We start from the raw sequence: 25,011 nt of genomic DNA, 5'->3' as shown, positions 1-25,011 counted from the left end.
TCCCATTTTGTGCCTTTCGGGTGGAAAGGAGCGGGTTTTGTCCTTGCTCTGTGTTTGAGTTGGGTGAGTGCATCTCGATTACAATGGGAGGCTGCTGCTGTCCTCTGGGATTTGGACCTGGAATGCGCAGAATGCCAAACCTAACCAGACCTGCTCTGCTCAGGGTGTCCGGTGACATTTAATTGTGTTTAAATTTGAGGCAACTGAGCCCAGAGGGAATTTCTTTTTGGAAAGGTGCTGGCAGCCCCCCCGCCCGCGGCTGCCGGAGGGGGTTCCCCCTTGGAGACATGGATGGATGCTTTGGTTTATTAGGAAGAAATGTTTTGCTGTGAGGATGGGGAGGCCCTGGCCCAGGGTGCCCAGAGCAGTGGTGGCTGCCCCATCCCTGGAGGGGTTCCAGGCCAGGTTGGATGGGGCTTGTAGCCCCTGAGCCAGTGGGAGGTGTCCCCGCTTGTGACAGGGGTGGAACTGGGTGGGATTTGAGGTGCCTTCCAGCCCAAACCATTCCATAGTCCTGTGATTCTATGATTTGTGGTGTTTCGGCGGAGCTGGGACATGGGCTTTCCAGGTGGGCGATGCTGTCAGTGAAGCCCCTGGGAAATCAAAGTGGTCACTTCTCTTGCTTTTTAAGAGAAGAGGGTTTCTCCAGTTTGCCGATTGTGATGATCTTCAAATGCAGGCATGACCTGAATTCACAACACAGAGGAAGAAAACAAGAGGAAAAATATCTCTAAAAGCTTTTAAGGTGTCTTTGACAGCAGTAAACTAGAGAAAATAAGCACAAATGTGTCCTCTCCCTGTTGCTTTTATAGGTCACTTCAGGGCAAATCTGAACAAATCAGAGAACTTCAAAACCAAACCCATTGCTTCCACCACCAAACCAAAAACATCTCCACCCGCACAACCCACAAACCTCAGATTCTCTTTGGTAGGCTGGTGTGAAAAACATCTTAGAATAACTCGCCACAAAGAGGACGTGAAGTTCTCTTGATTTGGGAAAGTAAACCAATGTATTTTCATTTGCAGAAGCTTTTACACAGTGCAGGGCTCTGGCAAAGGTAGCTGACCTGTAGCTGAAAGAGGGGAGATTGAGATGAGATTTGAGGGAGAAATGTTTTGCTGTGAGGGTGGGGAGACCCTGGCCCAGGTTGCCCAGAGCAGTGGTGGCTGCCCCATCCCTGGAGGGGTTCCAGGCCAGGTTGGATGGGGTTTGGAGCCCCTGATCCAGTGGGAGGTGTCCCTGCCCATGGCAGGGGGTGGAACTGGATGGGCTTTGGGGTCCCTTCCACCCCAAACCGTTCCATGATTATTTGATTCGATTTGCTCTTGGACTTGGCATGCATGAGGGTCGCTTGGCAAGAGGAAGGGATGGACTGCATACGTGGCTGCGGTTACCTGCACCCTCCTGACCATAAGGTTTGATGCTCTTCATCCCACATTTTTCCGCGGACTAAAATCCACCACGCATGCCCGCTGCCCTTTCCATGCTCGATTTCACCTGTGAGCTTGGGTTACCTTGGCGTGAATTGGTTTACAGCGTGCCGTCCTCGGTAAAGCGGGAAAAGGAACGGTCGCATAACTCAGCAGGGCTTGCCCTTGGAGTGATTTAGTTGGGCTGGATGATGGCCGAGGAGCCGTATTGATTTGGAGCTCCCGTCGGAGCTGGATTGGGAAAGCACTGCAGCACCTGCAAGACGCTCGCCTGAATAGAGCCACTGAGAAAAGCATTTCAGCTCCTGGCACCGCTCCTAATGCGTTTTGTATGTGTCTGTACCGCGAGGAGAAATGTGTGGTTATTGTTGAAATATTATCTACATGGGTTTTCTGAGGATGAAGAAAAGGCACTTTGCTGCAATAACTGTTGTGGACGCGCTGTTGGGATAATGCTTCGGCGTTTTTATATTGAGATGGGGCTCAATATATTTTCTCCTCCTCACGTACGTTTTTTAACAGCCAGGCAGATCTCTCTGATAAATGGGGCTTTGAAGGCTGCTTTCAGGTGTCCGGTTGTTCTGACTTGAAGTGTTTATTTGGTTGAACCATTCTTTTAGTTTAATCGCCTTGGATCCAGCTGGCAATGTCCCTCAGCTCTTCTCGAAGCTGCCCCGTGTGTTGACCATGAAATAGCGCTGGTCGTAGGAATATGAAGGGATAAATGAACCTCTCCAAATTGATGTTTATTGAGGTGAGCTTGCGGGAAGAGAATTTATTCTGCAAAGGCTTTGCAGCCTGCTGGAAATAGCTCCAAACACCCGTTTTCTTGTTCAGGAAAACCCTTGGCGTGAGATAAGTGCAGGAAGGATTTGTGATTTTCCTCCACAAGAGCATGGGTCCTGTGGCTTTTCCTCAAAGCCGCGTGAAATATGGCTCAAACCCCCTTTTCGTGGGGGGATCCCTGTGTGAAAGGCAGTCGTGGGCTGCTGACACCAAGGCAGGTATGGAAGAATCCAAAGGTGAAACTTGGGAGCGGGCGCTGTATCTCAGTGTTTGTCTCCTTTGCTCAGCTTTCCCCATCTTTTGTCCTTACAAAGCAAAACGGGAGTTTATTGTCTGATCGCCGGAGCTGCAGAGTAAGTGCTTATGTCCAAGGCGATCGTTGTCAGTGCCAAGAAATGGAATTGAGCAAAATTAAACCCAAACATGATTAGCGACCTACTTGCAGGAGGCAGAGGGTGCTGGGGTTCCGGTTTCGAATACCCTGTTTAATTGTTTTTCCTTGATTAACAATATGTAACCGAAATAAGATTTTTATAAGAAGCACCTTTAAACCATTACATTTATTTTACCTTTGGAGAACTTAACGAGCTGTCAGCAGCAGAATGCATGAGTGGTGACTTTTGAATGAAACGATGAAATCTGTGCTCCCGAGGCATTTTTTTCCCTTCTTCCATGGCGAAGGGAAGTGCGACAGATTTGTTTAGATAGAAGTGGAGTAATTTTAGGAAAATGCTTTTGCCTTTGCCGTTTCCCTGTATTAATTAGAACCACGTACCACCCTTCGGTTCTCGTTTGAAAGCGAGCGATGAACGCAGTGAGGATGTGAAATCAGGCTGGAAGTGCACTTCCAAGCCAGTCCGAGATTGAGGTCTGTGGTTCTCCATTTAATGGGCTAATTTCTTAAGTGATTGAACTTCTATCATTCAACTGGGTACCACGGTAATTTACTTATTTCACAAATGCAATAAATAAAACACAGCCAGCAAATCACTTGAACGGTGCTAATTTAGAGCTCCTTGCTTCTGCTGACGTGTGATGGAAGTGCGGCGATTGGGAAAATTGATGCATTGGTTGAGCGCAGCGGAGGGAGCCAAGGACGTAGCGGCGAAGCGAAGGAGCGCGAGGCGGTTTAAGGTATTAAAATATCTTAATGTTTTGATGGGTTTGCAATGATGTGAGTTGGTGAGACAGTGCGCCAGCATCAACAGCTTTGTTGGAGCATTAGTGTTAAATATAACCTGCGTGTTTTACCCAGGGTTGTCTCATGGTAGAATTGAGTGGATTATCTAAACGGAGATGCTAAACCTGGCTTTCCAAGACCAGCTTGTTGCCTTTAGACCTGATGCCATTCTTTTATGTTTCTGGTTTTGTTTTTGTTTTTTTTTCCCCCCAAGAAGCCTTCTCTTAATAACCTTAAATAAAAAAGGCCAACAAAACCGAAACAAACCCCTGCGTTATTCCAGTGGGGATGGCTGCATCTCCTTGGGAAATTTGGTTTATGAATGCCTACCTTGATAATCAAACCTCCAGTCATAGCTTAATTTCATAGAATCATAGAATCATTGAGGTTGGAAAAGACTTGAAAGATCATCAGGTCCAACCATTAGCCCAACACCATCGTGCCTACTAAAACTTTGTGGCAAGGCATATCCCAAGAGCCTTGAGTAAGGGTAAAAGGTGGATGCATTAGCTACAGAAAACATCTACTGTGGGGTCTATTAAGTGATTTGTGAAACCCTCTTGTAGTGCTCTGTTACGCTTGGGCTTCATAAAGGGTCGGGGTGACTTGATGCTCCGTTGTGGCTCTTCTTGAAGTACAAGACTACGCCTTGAGGTCACAGTTGGACTGGATGATCTTACAGGCCTTTTCCAACCTCTATCGATTCTTTCCAACCTCTATCTTTCCAACCTCAATCGATTCTGCGGTTCGATGAGTTATAGCAGTGAGGCACCGTGAGACTTCCTCCACGTGTTGTTCTCCCATGGTGGTGTTTGAAGTATCTTCTGTCATGTTGATACCTTCAGGTGTTCCTTGGCACTGCGATGTAATCCGTCCGTTTGTAGCGATGTGTATGTTTTGCAAAACGCCTCCGCTTTCTCTAATCGTTCTGTCAGGGTGTGAGGGATCTGCAGGGAAGGCTGGCGAGACGAGGTCCATCACCAGTGCAACGCCAACTGGAAACACTTCTGCAGTTGCTAAGTGATGGGATTCGGTCCACAGCATTCATACACTGTAATGAATGAAGTCAGTGCCACTGATAGTTCTGATAAGAGCAAATTCGGGCTTTGGAAACACTAAATCATCTTGACCGATTGGTCATATCTGTATTTTCACACCTGGTTGGCACCAACTCGATGATGGACACTTGCGGGAACTGGTGACTCTGTGGGTAGCTGGAGTTTAGCAACAACTCTTATTCTTAGAGCTTCAGCTTCTTAAATCATTTGAACATACCTAAACCAACAGCTTCCCAGGGGGGTGAGGGGGATAGGACGAGGGGGAGCCCAATATTATGATCCTAAGGAAAATCTTGAGAAATGTCTGGGCCATATCTGGAACAACATGTTGTTCATAGCAGAGTAACAGTGAAAGTGGTGCCAGAAGCACTCAGTGCGTGTGAAATTTTTAGCTGAAACAGAGCTGCAAGATAAACTATCAAAATACTTGAAAAAAACATAAATAAAATGGGGATATAGTGTGTCCCTGTGGCCCATCAGCAGCTCAAAGTGGCTTCGGTGGGGCAGGCGTCTGCTAAAAGGTGCGTTTGCTCCTTTGCGGCTTTAATATCTATGCAAATTTGGCTGAATCTGTAAAGAAGCGATTGCCTCTTGGATGGGATTTGTACAAACGTGTTTTTAAGTGGCCACAGAAGCCTAACGTACGTGCGGGTCCTGGTGTCTCTTGTTCCAGGAGACTTTATCAGATTGTCAGCATATGGAATTGCAGCGCCTGGGTATGGGATTTTGGTTTATTAACAGAATGAGGAGCCAGCGCTTCAGGTCTGAGCTCGTGGGTGTTGTAAGGAGCTGTGTTTAATGCCCAGGGAAGGTCTGGCTTAAGGCAGAGGCTTTGTTTGGCATCACAGTCGGCCCTCGGCGGTTCTGCTGTTTGCTTGCAGTGAGCCGGAGGTGCTCATCTCCTGCTGCGGGGGGATGAGCATCGCTCAGAGCTTTGGGGGATTTTTCTTGTTAAAATTTGGTTTGGCTCAAAAATAAGAAGGCTGCTTCCCACTGTGGGAACCCTGCTTCCAGTCAGAAGAGAACCCCGGGGAGCTGCAGCGGGAAGGGGCTCCTGGCAGGCTGGGTTGTCCTTGGCCGTAGCTGTAGGGTTGGGACTGGATGGGCTTTGAGGTCCCTTCCAACCCAAACCATTCAAGGATTCTATGACAAAAGCCAAGGATTGTTCTGGCAGAGCCCTGAATATCAAATAGTGTGTTGTTTATCCAGCGCAGATCCAACCTTCCTTCCCTATCGCCAGGAGCCGCACACCTCCCGACTGAGATTCCCCGCTCTCGGAGGCGGCGCGGCGAGGAACGGTGAAGCGCTCCCCACATATTGGTGCCAACCTGTGACAAACAATTTCCAATTTGGCAGATGCGGCGGAACCGTTCGCCGTATCCCAACGCTGCTGCCGGGGCTCAGGAATGGGTTTTTGTAGCAGATGGAGCTATTAGTTAGCGGTGCTATCTTGAAGAATTGCTTTCCCAGGTAATCAGCTCTGCTCATTTAGGATGTCGTTTCCCCACCTCGATATGTCAGCCGAGGAAGCAGGAATGATTAATCACTGCGGCTTGGACACTGCACAAGAATAACTGCGTGGAGGGAATTGTTCTGCGGAGCACCAATGCCACAGGGAGTTTAAAGTGCTCTGATGCAAAGCAAACAAGATGGAAAAGATGACCGTGATGCTTCCCGATGGCTGCGTGTCAGCCCGGAGAGTTTCTGTGGCAACCCAAAGATTTGCAATTCATGGGAAGCCTGGAGCGAGACAAAACTTTTAAGCCGCGGCTGTGGCAGGGCCACACCGGCACCTGGCAGCCTCCCGCCGCCGCTTGCTTTTCATGCTTGGCAGGATCAATCATAGGAGAGGAACGCGCGCGGTAAACCCTGCCGAAACACGAACGCCTTCCCCATTTCCAATGAGGTTGTGCTGAGGGGAGTGAAAGGTTTATGGTTAAAAATTAGCTATTGATCCCAGTCGCGGACTTTGGAGCTGACAGGCCGGGTTCGGTGGACAGAGCCAGAGCGGTGCTGTAAGAGCAACACAATTTTATTCCTCTTGGGTTGAGAAGGAGATTTTGTTTTTTTCAGTTACTACTGTTCTTAAATTGCCAATGAAGAAGTTTAATCCTTTGTTTTTATTTTGTTCCTGCAGATCTCAGGTTGGAGTCTCCTGGTGGCTGCCTCTGGTCTGCCCCTTAGAAAGGAATTTGGAATGTTTTGCATGATTTATTATTGGTTTATTGTACCATATAAACGTGAGGTGCAGAACAGGGCAGCCTGGGATCTGTGCTCTGAAAGGGCACGGGCTTCAGTTGTGAAGTTGGTGAAGGGTCTGGAGAACAAGTCTTACGAGGAGCAGCTGAGGGCTCTGCGGCTGTTTAGTCTGGAGAAGAGAAGGCTGAGGGGAGACCTCATCGCTCTCCGCAGCTCCCAGAAAGGAGGTTGTGATGAGGTGGGTGCTGGGCTCTCCTCCCCAGGAACAAGTGATAGGATGAGAAGAAATGGCCTCAAGTTGTGCCAGGAGAGGTTTAGATTGGATATTGGGAAAAATGTCTTCGCTGACAGAGTGGTGAAGCCCTGGCAGAGGCTGCCCAGGTCAGGGGTGGAGCCTCCATCCCTGGAGGCATTCGAAAACCGTGTGGCCGTGGCTCTCTGGGACATGGTTTAGCAGACACAGTGGGGTTGGGTGATGGTTAGGTTGGATGGGCTTAGAGGTCTCTTCCAACCTTCATGATTCTGTGATTCTAAGTATGACCAGGTAATTTTAACTTGATAGGTGACCTCGTTGTCCAACAAACACGCAGGACTTTCCACCTCATCCCTTTTTGTAAGAGCCTGCCTTCCCCTTAGGGCCGAGAAGTTCTTGGTGTTGTGCTCTTTGGGGCTTTCAGCCATGGGTGGGAATTCTTCAGAGCTTGGCTACCTGACACGGAAGGGGAGAGCCAAAGGGACTTGTGGTGCCCCAGAGCTTCACGCATGAGAAAAAAAAGCCCCAAATGCTTTTTTATTCTGCTGGTGCGAATTAGAACAACTTCAAGTAGGTGGAAACTAGTGTGCGAAAGCTGGAGGAGATATGGATGGGGAGCTCAGCTCTGCAAAGCTGGAAATACCAACATTGGAAGCTTATTAGCAGGATGGCTTTTTTTAACCATTAGGGTTAATCTTCATTTCAGATGGGCTTGTACCACAACTGGTGAACTTGGAATATAAAAATTATAGCAGCTTTAAACCTTACGTCGTGAGTTTTACAGTAGATGAATAGTCTGGTTTAAAGCCTGAAGAAATGCATTGTAAAAGCTCATCGGGGGCATTTCGTATAATGAAAAAGCTGACGCTGTCTCAGCACGCGGCATATTGGTCAAATACTGTAAAATACGTACTGAACAGTCACCTCGCGGTGGATGCTTCCTGACTTTACCTAAAACTTACTGCAGCGTTGGAACAAGTCTCCCAGAGCTCAGCTTTTGGTGTCTCTTCGTATCTGTGGTGGTTCCCGTGTGGGGTGGTGGTGCCTGTGTTGATGGTGCACCTCTTCCCTTGTTGCTGGCAGGATAACAGGCAGGTTTCCTTAGCACGGTGCCGTGGCCTTTCCTGCAACCTCTGCACCTCATCTGAGGCGCTTCCGAAGTTATAGCGTGAGGTCATGCATATTCATGTGCATCTGAGGTGTTGCATTCATAAAACCAGACCGAATAAGAAGTTGTGTGTGTCGTAGAGAAGATAACGTGCTGCCCAGGGTGGGTTGTTGGCTAGAGCGTGCGCTGGGCTCGTCGAGGAGTTGGGAGGTGTAATTGGGAGGATAGGTGGCATATTGACCTTGGAGCGTGTTTGTGAACTTGTCTTCTCCTTACCTGTGAGGTCCAACACAAAAATCCGAGATTCACCCTATAGCTGCGGAACCACGAGCGGGAGGGGAGACACGGAGAGGTGGTTGTAGAACACATTCTGACCTGTCACAGCGAGACCAGGCTCAGCTCCATCACCGCACTCGGTGCGAGTGGACACATGTCCTAATAGAGACGTTTCCTTACAACTTGGTCGCTGTGTGAGAGTGAACAGGGAGTGAACAGCCGATTTCTTGTGAAACCGAAGATAGCCCTGGTGGAACCTTTTCAGCTGTTGACTGAGGCTGTTGGGGAAGAGATCCCAGAGATCCAGTCAGTGCTCAAAGGAGCTCATTTGTTGGTAGAAGACGCGAAAGCCAAAACAATGGAGATGCTCCACAGCCTTGCAGGAAATGCCCTGTGGAATTCCTTTGGATGCTGGCAGCAGCATGTGCAGCCCTGGGTCAGCTCTGAAGGGAGCTGTTGTGGAGGGGATTGGAGTTGATTTCCTTAATTTCCTAAATAAGAAGAGTTGCAGGCATCGTCTTGGTTTTTTTTTTGTGTCGGACCGTGCAGCTTAGTCATTCCTGCTTCTGCAAACATTTTTGCTTGTTTTCAAAGCGCCCAGTGCCCGTAGCAAAGTTTTAAAGTTAATTGCCTGGATGCGTGCCGCAAGGAAGGCAAAGTGTTACCATAGGATCGCTGTAGACGAAGAGGCTGAGGAAATAACCTCGGGGCATCTGCCTATGAGCAGGCATGTGAAAATACTCATTTTTGAACTTTTGACTTCAAATGGTTTGTGTAAAAATGTTTAAGTATTTTTTTTTTTCTATCAGGTTTGATCTTTTTGAGTCACAAGACCTTTTTGTGGTTGGCAGGGCTCCTGTAACATATTTCTTTTTAAACGATCTCTGAAGTTGTCGAGTGCGTCGGTATGAAAGTGCTTGATGGAAAGCTGTACAATTTGTTCAGGCAGGAGCAGGGAATGAGTTTTTTCAATGGAAACCGAATTGGCTTTTTGAATCTGGAGAGGAGGTTTAGTGCGCGAGGGCTCGCGTGGATGGAGGCACGGCCACTGCTTCGTTTGCTCTCCCCAACCAGCGTGGACAATCCCGATGTGGAAGTGCACCCCCGGGTGCAACGGGGCAGCAGATCTGCTTTTCGGAACTGGGAAACCTTCCCTAAAATACAAACTTAAATAGAGGGTGTGGGCCTTGCTGAAAATGTTTCCCTGTCAGCTTTAATAATCTGTCTGTGCCCCCCATCTGCTGTCATCGTGATGGACGAGTTTCTTGGCTACTGGTTCCTTCGTTGTTTTGACTGAGTAGGAGCATCCTGACACGCGGCACCGTAGCAGACTGCGGCTGAGTCAGAAATGATTGAACTAGTTAGATTAGCACTTCCTACACACGCGCGCAGAAATCGTCCCCAGAATCCCAATGAAGGGAACTTCCATGGGTGGGGGAAGAGCGCTGGAGGCTTTTAGGCGAGTATATAAATAATAAAACAAAAGTGAATCACTGGCCGTTATTTCTAAATGTCAGATAACTGAGAGCCCACGCGGCCCTGGTGCCTCTCGGAGGTGACCTTGCAAACCTTCCGTGGGCTGCAAAGCTGGCGTTTCTGCACGTTGAAGGTGACTTTGACGACCATTCCTGGCTGCGACTCTGGCATCGTCTACGGACAGGTAGTCAAATATGCTCTGACATCGTTCTGACAACAGCAAGCGGCATTGCTTATCAAGGTTAATTGTGTCAGATGATCCGAGGGTTCGCACGATACAGGATGGGAGAGTTGGGGTTGTTCAGCCTGGAGAAGAGAAGGCTCCCGGGAGACCTTAGAGCAGCTTCCAGTGCTGAAAGGGGCTCCAGGAAACCTGGAGAGGGGCTCTGGATCAGGGAGGGCAGGGAGAGGATGAGGGGAACAGCCAGGTTGGATGGAACTTGATGTCCCTGATCCAGTGGGAGGTGTCCCTGCCCATGGCAGGGGGTTGGAACTGGATGGGCTTTGAAGTCCCTTCCAACCCAAACCATTCTGTGATTTAGATACCTCGCGTCTAAGAAATGTAACATGAAGAACAGCAAAACTCTTATCTCCTAAGTCAAGAATGATTGTGCCGCATCCCTGAAGTTCTCATGTTTTGGTCTTGAGGCTGTTCCCTGGGAAATGAGAACATACACCAAAGCACTTTTGGTGGTGTCGAGTCTGGTTTTGACCCTGATAAGGCAAATGGACAGGGCAAAAAAGAGCAGCAGGGAGGTGTCGTCTGAAAAATTAAATGTTTTGAAATTGATTCTGCTCCGCAGAAACACGGCCCTCTTTCTGGTAGGAAGCTGTAAACAAAACAGATTGGATCAATTATCTCTTTCTTTGCAGCAGCCATTGCAATTAGCGAGCATCTGAAGTGCAAAACATGTTTCCCAGGTGGAGTTGGAGCGAAATGCCGGGCGATCCAGGCCTTGCATTTGCATCAGCTGCGCTCGGGAAGGATGCTGACATTCACACCTCTCCTCCAAGCACAGCGAGAGGAAGCTTGCTCGGTCACGGATGCTCTGAGACACCTTCTCCCAGACCCAGGAGCAGCGTGTTATCCATAGGATGCCCATGCAGGGTACTTGGATGGGGAACAAGGTGAGGTTTAGGTGTGTGCTAACTTGCAGCTCCCTTTGGTGATGGAGGTCTTATCCTCATGTGTTCCTGCCCTGTTTCCCAGGCTCTCCCAGTTCAAGTTGAGCACGTGGCGGAGTATTCTGCTGAGTCTGGGGCTTAATGCGGTGCCAGGTTGGGAAGGGAGTTGTGCCGGCAGGCTGGAGTTGGTGGTGGAGCTACCTTTAATGTGAAGTGACACTTGTCAAAATAAATGAGCGAGGTTTTTACTGCATGTTCACTCGCTTGTAAAATCTGCGAGTCTGCAGTGGCTCTTAATCATTGATGTGAATTAGCCAGGTTCTCCTGTAGTTTAATTACTAGGATGTCATGTTTAAATTCTCCCTTGATGAACTAATGGCGAGATTATATGCATGGCTTCGTAATAGGTAACGGGCAAAATACAAACACACGGGATGAGTGGGGCTGGTGTGAAGTGCTCGATTGGCAAAAGCCGAAGGGGTGGTTGCCATTCGGAGCAGAGGGCTGGGTGGGAGCACTGGGTCACCACAACCAGTCCTGCTTTTAGGGATCCATCCTACTCCGGGTCATGCTTTACCCTTCTCTAGGAACTGCGTGTTGGTACAACAAAAGGGGCAAATCCTACTGGCGTTGCCATGGCCAACATCCCTTCAGATCACCCCCATTGTCTGATTATGACTATCACTGGATTTGGACTCTTTACATTGACATCATAGGATCATGGAATGGTTTGTCTTGGAAGGGACCTCAAAGCCCATCCAGTTCCACCCCCTGCCATGGGCAGGGACACCTCCCACTGGATCAGGGGCTCCAAGCCCCATCCAACCTGGCCTGGAACCCCTCCAGGGATGGGGCAGCCACCACTGCTCTGGGCAACCTGGGCCAGGGCCTCCCCACCCTCACAGCAAAACATTTCTTCCTCAGATCGTGCTGCTTCATGTTGTTGCTGTGTGATGTTCGTTCCATATTCACAGCTGGTTCTGTAGCAAGGCTTAATTATTTGCTAGGGAAAGGGGGAATGCTTCGTATTGTTTCATACTTCTTTGTTCCTGGGGGATTAATGAGGACATGGGCAGGGGGTTGACCAAAGAGGCAGACTTGGGGAAGGATATTTTCTTTCTCTGCGAGTACTTACAGCTTTTCAATAACGGAGAGCGCTTCCAAGCTCTGTCGTTCCGTGGAAGGGTTGCATGCTAATTGTTTGCTTTGGTTCTCGGAAGATGACGGAGCTTCAGTGATTAAACAGTGTGGCAGGTGGAGCAGTAGATAACATTAAACCGAACCCCACTGCAAGAGATGTCCTCCTACAGCTCGACTGAAATTCAGCCGTGCCATTCCTCATCGTCGTGGCCAAACACGGCAGCGCTGGTTCGGCAGCAAACGCTGCGGGTGGAAAGCTGGAAGGGCAGCCTGGCCAAGGTTTGTAGGCAGCCGCGAACTCCTCCCTTGTCTTGACCTCTTGCTCAGAATGAAATTCTTAATTGCCAAGGAACCGGGTAACGAAGTTGTACTGCGTGTTGTCAAGGAGACAAGTGAAGCCTGTTGAGCTCATAGAAATCGTGTTGGAGAATCAGGCACATTTCCTCTTGGTTCCAGAAGCACTTGGAGGCACTGAAGTTCTCTGGGTGTTGCCTTTATAATATAGATTTCAAAATCGCATACCTGAATATGAAAAAAGCAAACTCATTCTCCCATCTCTTACCTGTGCTCCTCAGGAATTCTTTGTTTCCTGTCATAATTCGGTTCTCTAAGTAGCCACGCTCGATAATGACTGGGTAAGATGAGAGGAGATGTGCAGAGGTTGTAATTGCGTAGAAAATAACATTTAAGAAGTGAGAAATTGAAGATGCTTTCCGTATGGAATAATATATAATCAGCCTTTTCAATCCGAGGGCCGTCTGACTGCCTCTGGGGGAAGGACTCACCTGTAAATCACGGGCAGTGCTGCCAAAGAGGAGGTCTCGCTTTAACTACCAAGGAAATAAGGCTCAGCTTCCAGCCTTATTTTACTGCTTTCACCCTTCCTTTCTGCTGTTTGTTTACCTGCAGCTGGGAGGGCGAAGGAAAATTAAGAAATGGATGTGTGAACCCTTCTGTGGTGTCTTCCACCGCCGTGAGCAAAGGTCCGTGGCCACGGCGAGCGTGAAGTGTTGAGCTTGTGCTGGTGGGAGCAGGAGCACCAGGGAGATGTAGTGTCCACAGCTTTGCAGAGCTGGGCAGCCTGCGTGTGTGTTCTTCATCCTCCAGAGAGCATTTGTTTTTGGATTTCCTTGCCTGAACAGATCTAAATGATTGCCACGACACTGCCTGGAGAAACACGGGTGCCTGGGCAGCTTGAACAACTGCAGAGAGCATTGGTAGAGCAGCCTCTGGTCCCTCCTAACCCCACAGCGGGGTTCTGCCCTCCTGACATCACTCTTGGAGCATCACTTTCTCCCACAAAAAATTCTAATGAAGGGCTTTAATTAACTCCAGGACCTTAAACTTCCTACAAAGCCATCACACGTAACGTGAATCTAAGGATGCAATAGGTGTTATCCATATCTCGGAGCCGATCAAAGTTTAGCCCTTGTGCCACAGTTTGCTTTGACTGTGCCTTCCTACGCGCGTGCCTGGCTTGGGGCTGGGGAGGATCCAGATGTGCGTGCCCAGCAGCGTGTCTGCTTAAATTAGAGGTGACAAATTATTGATAATTAGCATTGCTTTTTGTTTTACCGTTGCAAAAAAGAAAAAAAAAAAAAGCGAATTTATAAAAAGGCAATTTATTTTTATCTTTGGCCTCGGGAGCTCCGAAGCAGTTGTACTTATTCTTAATTGCTTGTTTTATGGGGGAAAATTAAGCTGGAATGTAAACGGCGGTGACGCGGCTGCGATGGAGCCGCTGCGGTGTTCGAACAGTGAGGAGGAAAACGGGTGCTGAGGGTGCCTGATACTCCACAAATCCCAGTTTTTATTAAGTTTAACCATGTACCCGTCTCCAAACATTCTCTAAGTAAATGTAGTAATGAAATAGTATTTAAAGCCAGGACCATTATCCAGACAGGACGCGGTGTGGGTACGACACCACACATCAGCGAGTGGTACAGATTGTGTTAAATGGGCCTGAAATAATCTTCAGGAGAGAAAATCGTTCTCTATTCTTCTTGACACAAAGTGTTTGTCACAGATATGCATTCCCATCCACATCTTGTTAGGGAAATTGTTATACTTTTCATTACAACTTTTATGCAAATATGCTGGTTTTCCTTGATTAGGTTTACGTGAATAAGCTGTAATTACAGGCTGAGGTGATATTAATGTGCAACAATTAAATATGTAATTACTACTTGTAATTACGGCTTGAAGGATGTGTTGGAACAGCGTGGGTGCCGCGCTGACGGCGAGGTTTTGGTTCCCGGTGCTGTGGGTGGACAAGGTTTGGGATGCACGGAGTTTCCAGCCTTCCCGTGCAGCGCTTGCCTTTGTGTGGAGGAGCAGGGATGCGAGGAGAAGCTTCATGAGAGGAAAAGCTTCGTGCTGAGGGACTTGGGGGTCCAGGAGGGCTCTAACTGAGCCGTCTGCTGCCGTTTAAGGACCTTTAATGGCTTGGGGCAAACTCTTCAACCACGTCTTCAGGATGTGTTGGTTTCACCTGGCTCCAAGGATGGCTCGGGGTCGGTTGGTCGTGGATATCTGGAGAGGAAAGCTGTTTGCCTTTCCATGTGTTCTTCCTCTGATGCTGTGAGGATGGTCGTACGTCAGCTCCTTGCCGTTGAAGTGCAGGCCAGGCAACAGGAACGCAGTGAGGGTACATCGCAAAGAGGGCTGCCATGGGGAGGATGCTTCTTCTGCTGGAAGTGTACCAAGGAGGGACCCGGGAACCGCCGTGGCTTGGGTTTTCCATAGACTTAAGGAGGAATGGAAGAATGATGTGGATCCAGCAGAGTTACAATAATCTGCTGTCTGTGTGGGAGGCCATGTGCTAATGCCGATGGTATCCAAAGAGAATTGGAGGTCATAGGAACGCGCCTGTAGGGTCCTGGCACTGCCTGGTGTGAGGTTGTGTAAGGGCGAGCTGGAAGAACCAGCTGAGCCATTGAGGAGATGTTCCCCAGAGAGGCAGAGCAGGAGCCGACCTCCACGATTTCTGCATTATAACAAAGTGGGAGGAAGCAGCGTGCCGGCGGTGATCTCCCCAAAAGCATTACCACGTTGTACCCTCTGCTTCCGTGTCCCGAACTCAACGCATAGCTACATATTCACCCTTTTTGTTGCTACAGGAGTGAAAACATCCTCCACCTGATTCGGTTTGTACTGGATGCCCTTTCTTACATCCGATTTGCCCTCAGTGAGCGCCGCATCCTCAGCTCTAGTTACCCTTGGTTTGCTACCCCGGCGGGTGATTTTCAACCATCCTACTTGCATGCCTCCTCTGCCCACTGAGGCACACACAGCCTTTGAAGTGTTATATTTAAGGAAAGTTTTTTTCCAGGCAGCTTATTGTATCTGCTTTAATTTCTGTTAATCTCTTTGTGCGCATGGCTTGTAACGTTTAAGCAGTGGGGATTCTTCCTCCGCGTGACGCGTTTTGAGGCATTTTCAGTTGGTGCTGCAGAAAGAATACAAAAAAAGCCAACCCCAAAGAGAAGTCGAGAAGGAGAAGCGCTGATCTCGAGGGTCTGGCCAAAATGGTCCTCTTGGCTAAAGGTCAACTGAGCTTTTCTAATGGATGTGGTATTGAGATGTTTTCCAATATTTAGGATATCGGAGTCTTGCCCTGGGAGCGTTCCAGAGGGTTTGTCAGACTCCCTGTGCTGGGAGAAGGGTTTCAATGTCACAATGATGGAAGCGTCTCTTGGAGGTGACTGTGAGGAGTGGAGGGATGTGCTGGCAAAGCAACGCATTTAAATGCCTTTGCTTCTCATGATATCCTTGTTCAAGTGTTCCCATAACTGTAATTCCTTTATTTTTGGTTTTGAGTGGTTTTTTTCTGTTGGCTGATAAGGCAGCGGGGGCTTCCTCTGGTGGCTCCTTGCTGCGGATGGAGCGCAGCCTCTCCTTGCTGCCTTCCTGCTCAACAGCATCCCAGAGCCTGAATCGTACTGGGATTCCAAATGCAAAAACACAACTTGCTATCTGTAGCTTGAAGAATGAGTTATTGTGCCGGTAAGAATTGTTTGAAGAATTAAAATTGACCCATTTCCTTCAGGCACAGAGAAGTTAATACTCCAGAGTTTTCACATCGTAGGAGTGATTTGAGAAGCATTATTCGTCAAATCTCTGTGCTAATATGTATGTAGGTATAAATAAAAAGGCCTCAAAGGTTGGTTCAGTATTTATTAACCTCCCCTCTTCTTCAGGGGCTTAAACTTGGCTGCAAAAGCTTGGTCAAGGCTTTAATGGGTTTGTTGTCTGCTTCTGAGTTCGTGGAACTGGAGAAGCAGAAAAAGGGCTGTTGACACCTCTGCAAGGGAGCGGTCGTCTCCTGGACCGTCGCTGTGTCCATCTCTTGTTAACGTTGCCCTGTTGTACTGCGGAGGAGCTCCTGGATGGTTCCTCTTAGGAGGGGCATCCGGCTCTGCTCCGAGCCCCGTGGGCAGGATTTGTCCCGAGGCACAGTGATGATCGCACTGAGTGATGGAGCGCGTGAGGTTTGGTGCTTCTCCTCCCTGAGGTCTCTCAAACCTGAGGGGTTGTGTTCGCTGCGTTTTAGTATTGCATGGAATGAAACTTCCCTCTGTCCAGGGTTTTAGTATCAAAGTTGCTACGTTTGTACTAATTTGGTGTTTTCTCTGTTCTCTTTAGGTAAGTGAATGCGTTCAGACACATCGTTTGCAGTGGGGAGCCGGGAGCGCGGATGCTGGAAAGCGTAAGCCCCCTGTCAGCTGGGAGATGCTTCCGTAGTAAGTGTGAAAAGGATGGAGCATGCGAGCTGCGTGCTGACCCTAAGGATAAAGGGGGGTCGGTGGTCTCAGGCACTCCAAGACAACGAGCTGCTGGGCACTGGCTTTTCCGTGTCCTGGGAGCATGGCAGCAGCCTTCCCTGTTCCCCACAAAGTCCCGACAGCCTCAGGAGAGCCTGCTGCAGTTTCAAAATCCCTCTGAACACGATCCTTCGGTGGCTTTCCGAGTTTTCCTGGGATTCTCCCATTTGGAGAATTCTCCCCAGCGTTTCCTCTCCCATCCCTCGTGTGCAAACCCATCCTTTTTCACGCTGTGACTTTTGTTTCTGATTTTCCGTGGTGTATTTAGGGGGCATTTCTCTTCAAAGAGTGATTATAAAGTACAGCCTGTTTCCTTGGCTCGGGAATGCTCTCTGGTTCCGTGAGGAAAGGGAGCAGGAGGGGAGGGGTAGGAAGGGTTTGTTGTTTTTTTTTTGTTTTTAAATAATGCTTAATCTAGAATTAAATTCCGAGGAGCGCCTGGAGAAAGTAAGATCTCTCTGATCAGATTCTCCGAATACTTTTTGTCTTATCTAATAAGCAAGAAAAGCCAGCAGAGGGAATTATATGCTGGAAGGGGAATTTTAATAGCAACAGATATGCAAAGAGGAAGAGATCTCAAGTGGATAAAGAACGCAGGCTGGCAAACGACGGATCATTTCCATGCTTGAAGAACACAACTTTTTGCGGTGCGGATACAAAGCCTGCCCTTCCCCAGGGGAGCCGGAGGAAAGGAAGGGGCTCCCATGAGCGTTTGGGGTTGAGAGTTGGCGTGAGAGCCTCCCGACGGGAGTGGAACAGGATAGCAGAGCAGTTGCGTTTCTGCTGTCCAGGCTGCATCTATGTTAAGGAACTTGTTTTGAAACTCTACTCAGCAGTACCCGACTCCTTTAATTAAAGACTCTCCACGATAAAGGAAAACATTTAAGCTCAGTGAGTGTCCCGGCTGACACGTTCTCCGGCTTTGGCCGGAGTTGGGGCGGGTGCTGCGTTGTAATGGAGCTGCAATTGCGATCAGCCCTCTGGATGCGGAGGTGAACATCCTCCTCTGAGTGCACCTGGGCATCTTACAGGGAAATGCGAGCACCTGGGGTGGGGGTCTGGTCCTCTCAGTATCTTTTTTATCTAAGAATCCAGTTAAATAGCACAGGATTTGGTGTCCGGAGTCATTTGAGGTCAGTTCTTAAAGGCACTGTAATTCTGATTAACTCAGAAAGCTTTTTCCATTCGTTTAAAATATTAAAAGCTTTAGTTGGGAGAAGGAACACGGAGCGGGAGAGCGGCTGAGGGACCTGGGGCTGTTCAGACTGGAGGAGAGGAGGCTGAGGGGAAACCTCATCGCTCTCCTCAACTCCCAGAAAGGAGGTTGTAGCGAGGTGGGCGCTGGGCTTTTCTCCCAAGTGATGGGATGAGAGGAAACAGCCCCACGTTGCACAAGGTGAGGTTTAGATTCGATATTAAGAGAGATTTCTTTACTGGCAGAGGCTGCCCAGGGCAGTGGTGGAGTCTCCATCCATGCAGGGGTTCAAAAACCATGGAGATGTGGCACTTGGGGACATGGTTTAGCAGGTGTGGTGGGGTTGGGCTGACGGTTGGACTGGATGAGCCGAGAGGGATTTTCCAGCCTCTGCGATTCCACGATTGACTGCAGTGAGCTGCGGTTCGTGCTCTCAGCTGGGCAGACTGGTCCGAACCTTCAGGAAACGTTTCTTACATCAGTAGTGCCTTCTTGAGCTCGGGAACCGAGCAGTGCTCATGCCTGGGATGCCTCATTCAGCTGCGAGAGTCCGGAGAAACGGAGACGGTGAGCTTCAGCAGGCGAAGCCAGGCGTGTGGAGAGGGCTGTTAAGGAGAAGAAGGGAAAAATGGGAGCGGGAGCAAGATAAATTACCATTCCAAGTAGGACCCATTTAGTCAAAACTCCTCGTGTGATGTCTTAGAATCCCATTTCTGAGCAGTAACACCCTCTTCCTTGTATTCAAACACTGAGATAAATGCATCAATCTAAATTCATGATTTTCATTTTTTTTTTTTGGAGCTGCTAATTATTGAACGTAACTGGCTTATTCATAATTTCTCTTCTCCTTCTGCTTGATAGCCATAATCCTGTATTTGTGCGGCTGTCATTCCCATGGCAACAGACTGGTGTCTGAAGCAGGAGATTATTAAACACAGAATAGTACATTAAAATAATGTTGAGGTTCTGACTTGGAGACTTTCACATGGGGGCAAACTTCAAAAAAAGGGAGAACAATTTTACAAAAAGCAATTTACTTTGCCAGTAATGTTCTCTATTCCCACAGCTATTACTGAAGAGCCGTGTTTGAGGAGCAGCCGGCTCCCTCGCAGCCCATCCCCTGCTCCCTCCTGCTCTGCGGAGAAATCCTCATCTCGTGTTTGTGTCGTCAGTCTGTTGCCGGGGAAACGTTGTCACCAACGTATCCTGACCTCACCACGGGATGGCAAAGGGGGGGAACGTGGGCTGGAATGATTATCAAACGAAGGAAAACAACTCTGAGCTTTTGTGGATGTAATGAAGCAGCGGAAAATGGAACGGGGCTGTAGGGTGTTTATCCGGTGGCGGGCACGAGGATGTGTGCGACCACACTTGTTCTTCTGGCCTCGGTGTGCAGGAACTTGACTGCGAAGCCACGTTCAGTGATCCGAGGGCTGGAGCCCCTGCGTATGAGGCCAGGCTGGGAGAGCTGGGGTTGTTCAGCTTGGAGAAGAGAAGCTCCAGGGAGACCTTAGAGCAGCTTCCAGTGCTGAAAGGGGCTCCAGGAAAGCTGGGGAGAGGCTATGGATCAGGGAGGGCAGGGAGAGGACAAGGAGGCATGGTTTTGAGCTGAAAGAGGGGAGATTGAGATGACATTTTAGGGAGAAATGTTTTGCTGTGAGGGTGGGGAGGCCCTGGCCCAGGGTGCCCAGAGCAGTGGTGGCTGCCCCATCCCTGGAGGGGTTCCAGGCCAGGTTGGATGGGGCTTGGAGCCCCTGATCCAGCGGGAGGTGTCCCTGCCCATGGCAGGGAATGGGACTGGGTGGGCTTTGAGGTCCCTTCCAACCCAAACCATTCCATGATTCTAAGCTCTAACTTTATTTATCCCACGTGGTTCCCCCCAGTGTCGGCGTCCGAGGTGGCAGCAGTGCAGCCAGAGGGGGAGCAGATCACCTTGGGGTTTGGGTAGCAGGACTGAGGGCTGAATGGTTGCCTGGTGTCAGATGTTGGTGGTCTCAGCTTCTGGACTCTCCCCTCTCATGTGTTGTATGTGAGTGAGGACAAAGCAGCAACTGCGGTTTTGCCACAGCGGTGCTACTCTGTAGAAAGCAAATTGATGGTGATCTGGGATAACAGATCTCAAGATGATGCTTTTTTATGCATTTCAGGAATCAGCCTTTCATTAATGAAAGCTACAGATAAATTAGTAAGGAGGATTAAGAAACAATTAATAAGGAGAGGTAGTAAAGAGGTTTAATTATCTGTCATGCAGATATCAGCCCATTCTTGCATACTTAGGATGATGATCACCAGGTGCTGCAATTTGTGACATTTTTTGCTTCTTTGTGCTGACCAGACGCATACAATAAACTTTCCAAAGACAGGAATTTCCCACGTAAGTGTTCTTCTTGACTTGGAGCAGGTGAGAGCTGCTCTGCTCTAAGGTAGGATGCGAGCTGCGTCAACACTGCTTGTTTTCAGGACAGACCTGTGTCTCCTCTAGAGAAGAGAAACATGATGTTTGAGGTTTGGTTTGGTTTGGTTAGGTTTGGTAAACTGCTCGCTGTAGGGTTTCAGATGGTTGAGAAGCATCTTCCAAATGCTCTTCTCTGGCATCCAGCCACTTTGCCTTTCGCCGCCACTTGCTTGAAGCATCCCTTGATGGTGGGAGCACAGAACGGTCTTAGGAGTTTGATGGATGTTCTCCTGATCCTTTTCAGAGCTGTCAGTCAGGACACGACGCTGGGAGTTTGGTATCTGTCAAAGAGGGATGGCTGCAGTCTTGCGGACAGACCTCCAAAGGGAAGGTCACGCTGGCAGTGTGTGCTGGAGCCTCCTCAAGCCTGCGTGGAAGGCAGAGAAGGACTGAGGTGCCATTGATCTGTAGGAGTTGAACTTGGAGCGAGTGCTTGTATTACACTGCCTTTGAGCTTGGCCGTTTCCTAAATATCAAGCCCGTAGCAAGCCAAGATGATAAAAATAGAGAAGCATACGGAGGTGACTGCTGCTCAGACGTTATCTCCGTTCACAGGTGCTTAAAGCAGTGAAGCCGTGTAGAAAAAGCGTGATTGTCGGCATGTTTCGTGTATTTTTAGTACAATCCCTTGTAGCACTAATAATATCGTCGTGCAGCTTTGAGCTTCAATGGGTCCGAGTGGCCGCAGCAGTGCACTCATGTTTGTGAGGGACCTGGGGAAGGGGAGACCTCATCACTCTCTCCAGAAAGGAGATTGTGGTGAGGTGGGTGCTGGGCTCTTCTCCCAAGTGATGAGTGATGAGAGGAAACAGCCACAAGTTGTGCAAGGGGAGGTTTAGGTTCGATATTAGGAGAGATATCTTTACTGACAGAGCAGTGAAGCCCTGGCAGAGGTTGGCCAGGATGGTGGTGGAGTCTCCATCCCTGCAGGGGTTCAAAAAATGTGGAGATGTGGCACTTGAGAACAAGAGGAAACAGCTTCAAGTTACGCCAGAGGGGGTTTAGATTGTATAGTAGGAAAAATTACTTCATGGAAAAGGTTGTCAAGCCCTGGCGGAGGCTGCCCATGGGAGTGGTGGAGTCACCATCCCTGAGGGGATTTAAAAGAGGTTTGGATGTGGCACTTAAGGACATGGTTTAGTGGTGGACTTGACAGTGTTGGGTTTACGGTTGGACTCGATGAACTTAAAGGTCTTTTTCAACCCAAACGATGCCGTGATGCTCTGTGTGGCTTACATGTTGGAAGCAGCCGCAGGCCTGATCTGCGCACACCCGGTGGACGTTGCCGGTGGCTCTCTGTCTCAGCTCTCGTGGTGGCACATAGGGAACCCAAAGCCGATCAGGCAGGAGTCTGGTTCTGAGCTGGCCAGCCTGCAGCGTGGGCACGGCAAACTCTCCTGCGTGAAAACCCCTGTGGAGGGCATTTCTTGCAGTGTGCTGGGATGGTGCTCGCCGGAACGGCATCCCCTTGCTCGTTTATCCTGTGCGTTTTTTGTTGGGAATAAAATGAGGGGCTCCCAGGGAACGCTGCAGCGCGTACTCCTCTTAGGAGCAGTTTCCCTGTTCTCTCGCCTCTGAAGAGCTTGAGACTCGCTTCCCTCTGGCAGTTGGCGGTGCCAGAAGAGATGAGTACGTACAGATTCCTGCGATCCATAAACCGTAGAGTCCTGCCTGCGACTTAAACCTTCGCTGCTTTATTTGCTTTGTTATGGCTTTTCACATGTGTTGGGTTTTAACAAACAAGAGTTTTCCCTCTGGAGACACTGAAAAAAAGAGGCTGTAAGGCAAAGCATTGTTATCGGCGCATCTTGTCTCACTCATAGCCGTAAGAAATCAGTGACTTCAAAAGAAAACAGCAGTGGGTCTGCAGGTTCTTTCTACTCCTCCTTTGTTCTGTTTGCAACGTGTGCTGTCGAAGTTTGTTTTAGGCTACAGCCTGCAGCGGCTTTACAAGACAGCTCGGTGAAATGAGAGTACTGGAAACTCATCCTGCGAGGGATGTGGAAGCTCCATCCCGCAGCTGCCGACGGGGGTTCCTGTCACTGGGGAAACTCTTCCCAATTGTTGCGGGGGTGCGTGTCCGCTTTGCCAATCTTTTCGTTGCGGATGAGGGGGAAGGACCAAGTTAGCAGAAAAAAATATCCTTTGAAAGTAGGGCATCCCGGTTGCTGCTGTTGCGTAACTCAGCCTCCCCTCCCAGCCAACTCTGCCTCCTGGGGGATTTATGGCCGAGTTTGCTGTGGTTCTATATTTGGCTGATAGATTGAGAAACACGTTGGTTATCAGTGAGTTCATTTAATATAAAAGGAAGTAGATTTATGGCAAGAGGAGCGCTGGCATCGCAAGTACCCTTTGTCTTTCCTCCTTTTGTCCTTTCACTCCTCCCCTGTGTCTGTTGGAACCCAGTGTGGTGTTGAGGAAGCTCAGGATTTGGAACTGTAAGCATCCTTCGGATTTCCACCTCCGGGAGATGGCTGAGGACATGGGCTGCAGCTACGTAAGACACTGAGGTGCTTTCCTTTCTGTGCTCTGCCCAGTTTTAACCTTCCCTTGCGCTTTTCCAATTGAAGATGGAAAAAAAATCAGGAAGCAATGATTTTTTTTGGGTTTTTTTTTTTACTTTTAACTTGACTCTCTTCCCGCTTGTGTCTAAAAATGCGACTGTCCTTTGAAATGCTGCACTAACTGCCTTTTGAGGGAACAATCCAAAGGTGGTGGAATTCAGGGTGACAATAGAAGGTTTCAGAGCTCAGTTAAGATCCGCAGTGCTTGGATTGCTAAACCCGCGGCACTGGAGGTGGAATGAGGGCGCGATGGACTGCGCACAGCCACGGGAATAGCAGCACTTCCCTGGCACCTCTGGGTTCATCACCCATCCGAAATGATCCTCATGTTACCTTCTCTGCCTCCTCTTGCAGTTCAGGAGTCTTGTCAGCGTGTGGATTCTTTGGCTCCAGGAAAAGCACGGAGCTCTGGCAGGGCAAAATTAAATTGGCAGTGCTGGAAGGAGCCTGGAGATGTGCTGCATTTGTTCTGTGTTGTTTGACTTCTAGAAAAATGAGTGGTAGGGAAAAATATTCCTAGAGAAGAGAGGTAGACGAGCACTGAGGTTTGCGGCCGAGCATTTGGTTGGAAATCAGCAGAGAGGGTTCTATGGAGAGATCGCTTCCACGTTCATGGCAGGCATTTAGCCTTGGTGAGGGGATGGTGACGCACTGTGGGGTGAGGTTGGTTCTCAGGGACATCCAAAGAGCTGATTTTGGGTGTTTTCCAAAGTCTGGGAAGCACAGAGGTGAAGCAGTTGCTGGTGGGATGGAATGTCCCTGCTGAAGATGTCCCAGGAAGAAACTTATGGCTTGTTCCCATGGAGCGCTGGGGACATGGGGACACCACGCCGGTGGCTGGCGAAGGTGGGTGGATGAGAGGTCAGCGATGAGCTGGAGGTGCTAGGACTCATTGCGTACCAGAAATCTGACCTGAGATGCTGCGCTGCCTCAGTTTGTTTCTCAACAACAGGAAGGCTGTTGGACGGCTGTGAAAAAGGCTTTGTGAACCGAATCTTGATCCAGATTTGTGTGCGGACTGGATTGCTAAAGCGCTTATGATGAAAACATAGAGGGAACGGCCGGCAGCAGCGATCAATCATGAGGTGCCAGTCTTGGTTTAAGCAAGGCCATGTCAGCTGCTTGCTGGTGTGTGTCCGCACGGCTCTGAGACTCGAGAAGCTGCATTTTGGAGTCGTGAGCCGGTGGTTGGCTCGTCGTCGCGAAGGGCGCCGCGAAGGCTCGGTGTTGCGTGGGGCACCGCATTCCAACACACACCGCTTCCCCTTTGTAATCCTTTGGCTGATAAAGACGATGAATGTGGTGGTGGGACGCGAGGCCGCGGTGGAGGCTGCGAACTCCTGAGAAAGAAGCCCAGTTAAATGGAAAACATCTTTATTTTTGTTCGTTTTGATGAATTCTCTGGTTCCTGTGTCTAATTGTGCTCAATTATTGCAGCCTCGCGCAGACAGGGTAAAAGTTTTCAGGCAGTGATGTACATTGATTTCTCGCACAGGCTTTGAGACAATAGTCGATTTATAAAGAAGGACTCACTCTGGTTTACTGTCAATTGCGGGGGGGGGTGTCGCATTTTGCTGCTGTATTATTGGCAGCTTTTGAATTGATTCAATTTGAAAACTGAATGAGAAATCAGCGTGTTCTCGTGCGGACATGTTTCAGCTAAATTATTAAATGAAGTGGTTGACTCTTCTCTCTGAATTAAACCAGTAGAAAAAACTATAATTAACTATTTCATTGACTGGGGAGAAGGTGGAAAATTGGAGATGGGCATCGACCGCATAGATTTTTTTTTTCCCTGTGCTGTGGAAGCGAGGGGAGCTTTCAGGGAGATGAGGGAGGAGAACGGTGTCTACCTCCTTCCCAGAACTGAGAATGCTTTCATTTCATTCTTACAGCACTTTCTTGCTTTATATTCCCTTCCCCTGGGAAATGTTATCCGGTG

General features: G+C 49.0%; 1 protein-coding gene across 10 annotated transcripts in view; it reads left to right on the top strand.

Moving 5' to 3' along the window:
* Positions 1–25,011, top strand: part of CADM1 (cell adhesion molecule 1) — a 174,947-nt gene that overhangs the window by 30,970 nt on the left and 118,966 nt on the right. The window contains exon 1 of one of the 10 annotated variants that reach the window (XM_054086832.1): positions 16,704–16,774. The exons of the other annotated variants lie outside the window; for them this stretch is intronic. Within the exon in view, the coding sequence (XP_053942807.1) occupies positions 16,729–16,774 (46 nt within the window). The 5' untranslated portion in view covers positions 16,704–16,728. Of the gene's footprint in view, positions 1–16,703; positions 16,775–25,011 lie in introns of those variants that run through there. 10 annotated transcript variants of the gene reach the window in all.

This window comes from Cuculus canorus, chromosome 23 (assembly GCF_017976375.1).
Source record: "Cuculus canorus isolate bCucCan1 chromosome 23, bCucCan1.pri, whole genome shotgun sequence".
Classification (NCBI taxonomy): domain Eukaryota; kingdom Metazoa; phylum Chordata; class Aves; order Cuculiformes; family Cuculidae; genus Cuculus; species Cuculus canorus.
This window is presented reverse-complemented; position numbering and strand designations above follow the sequence as displayed.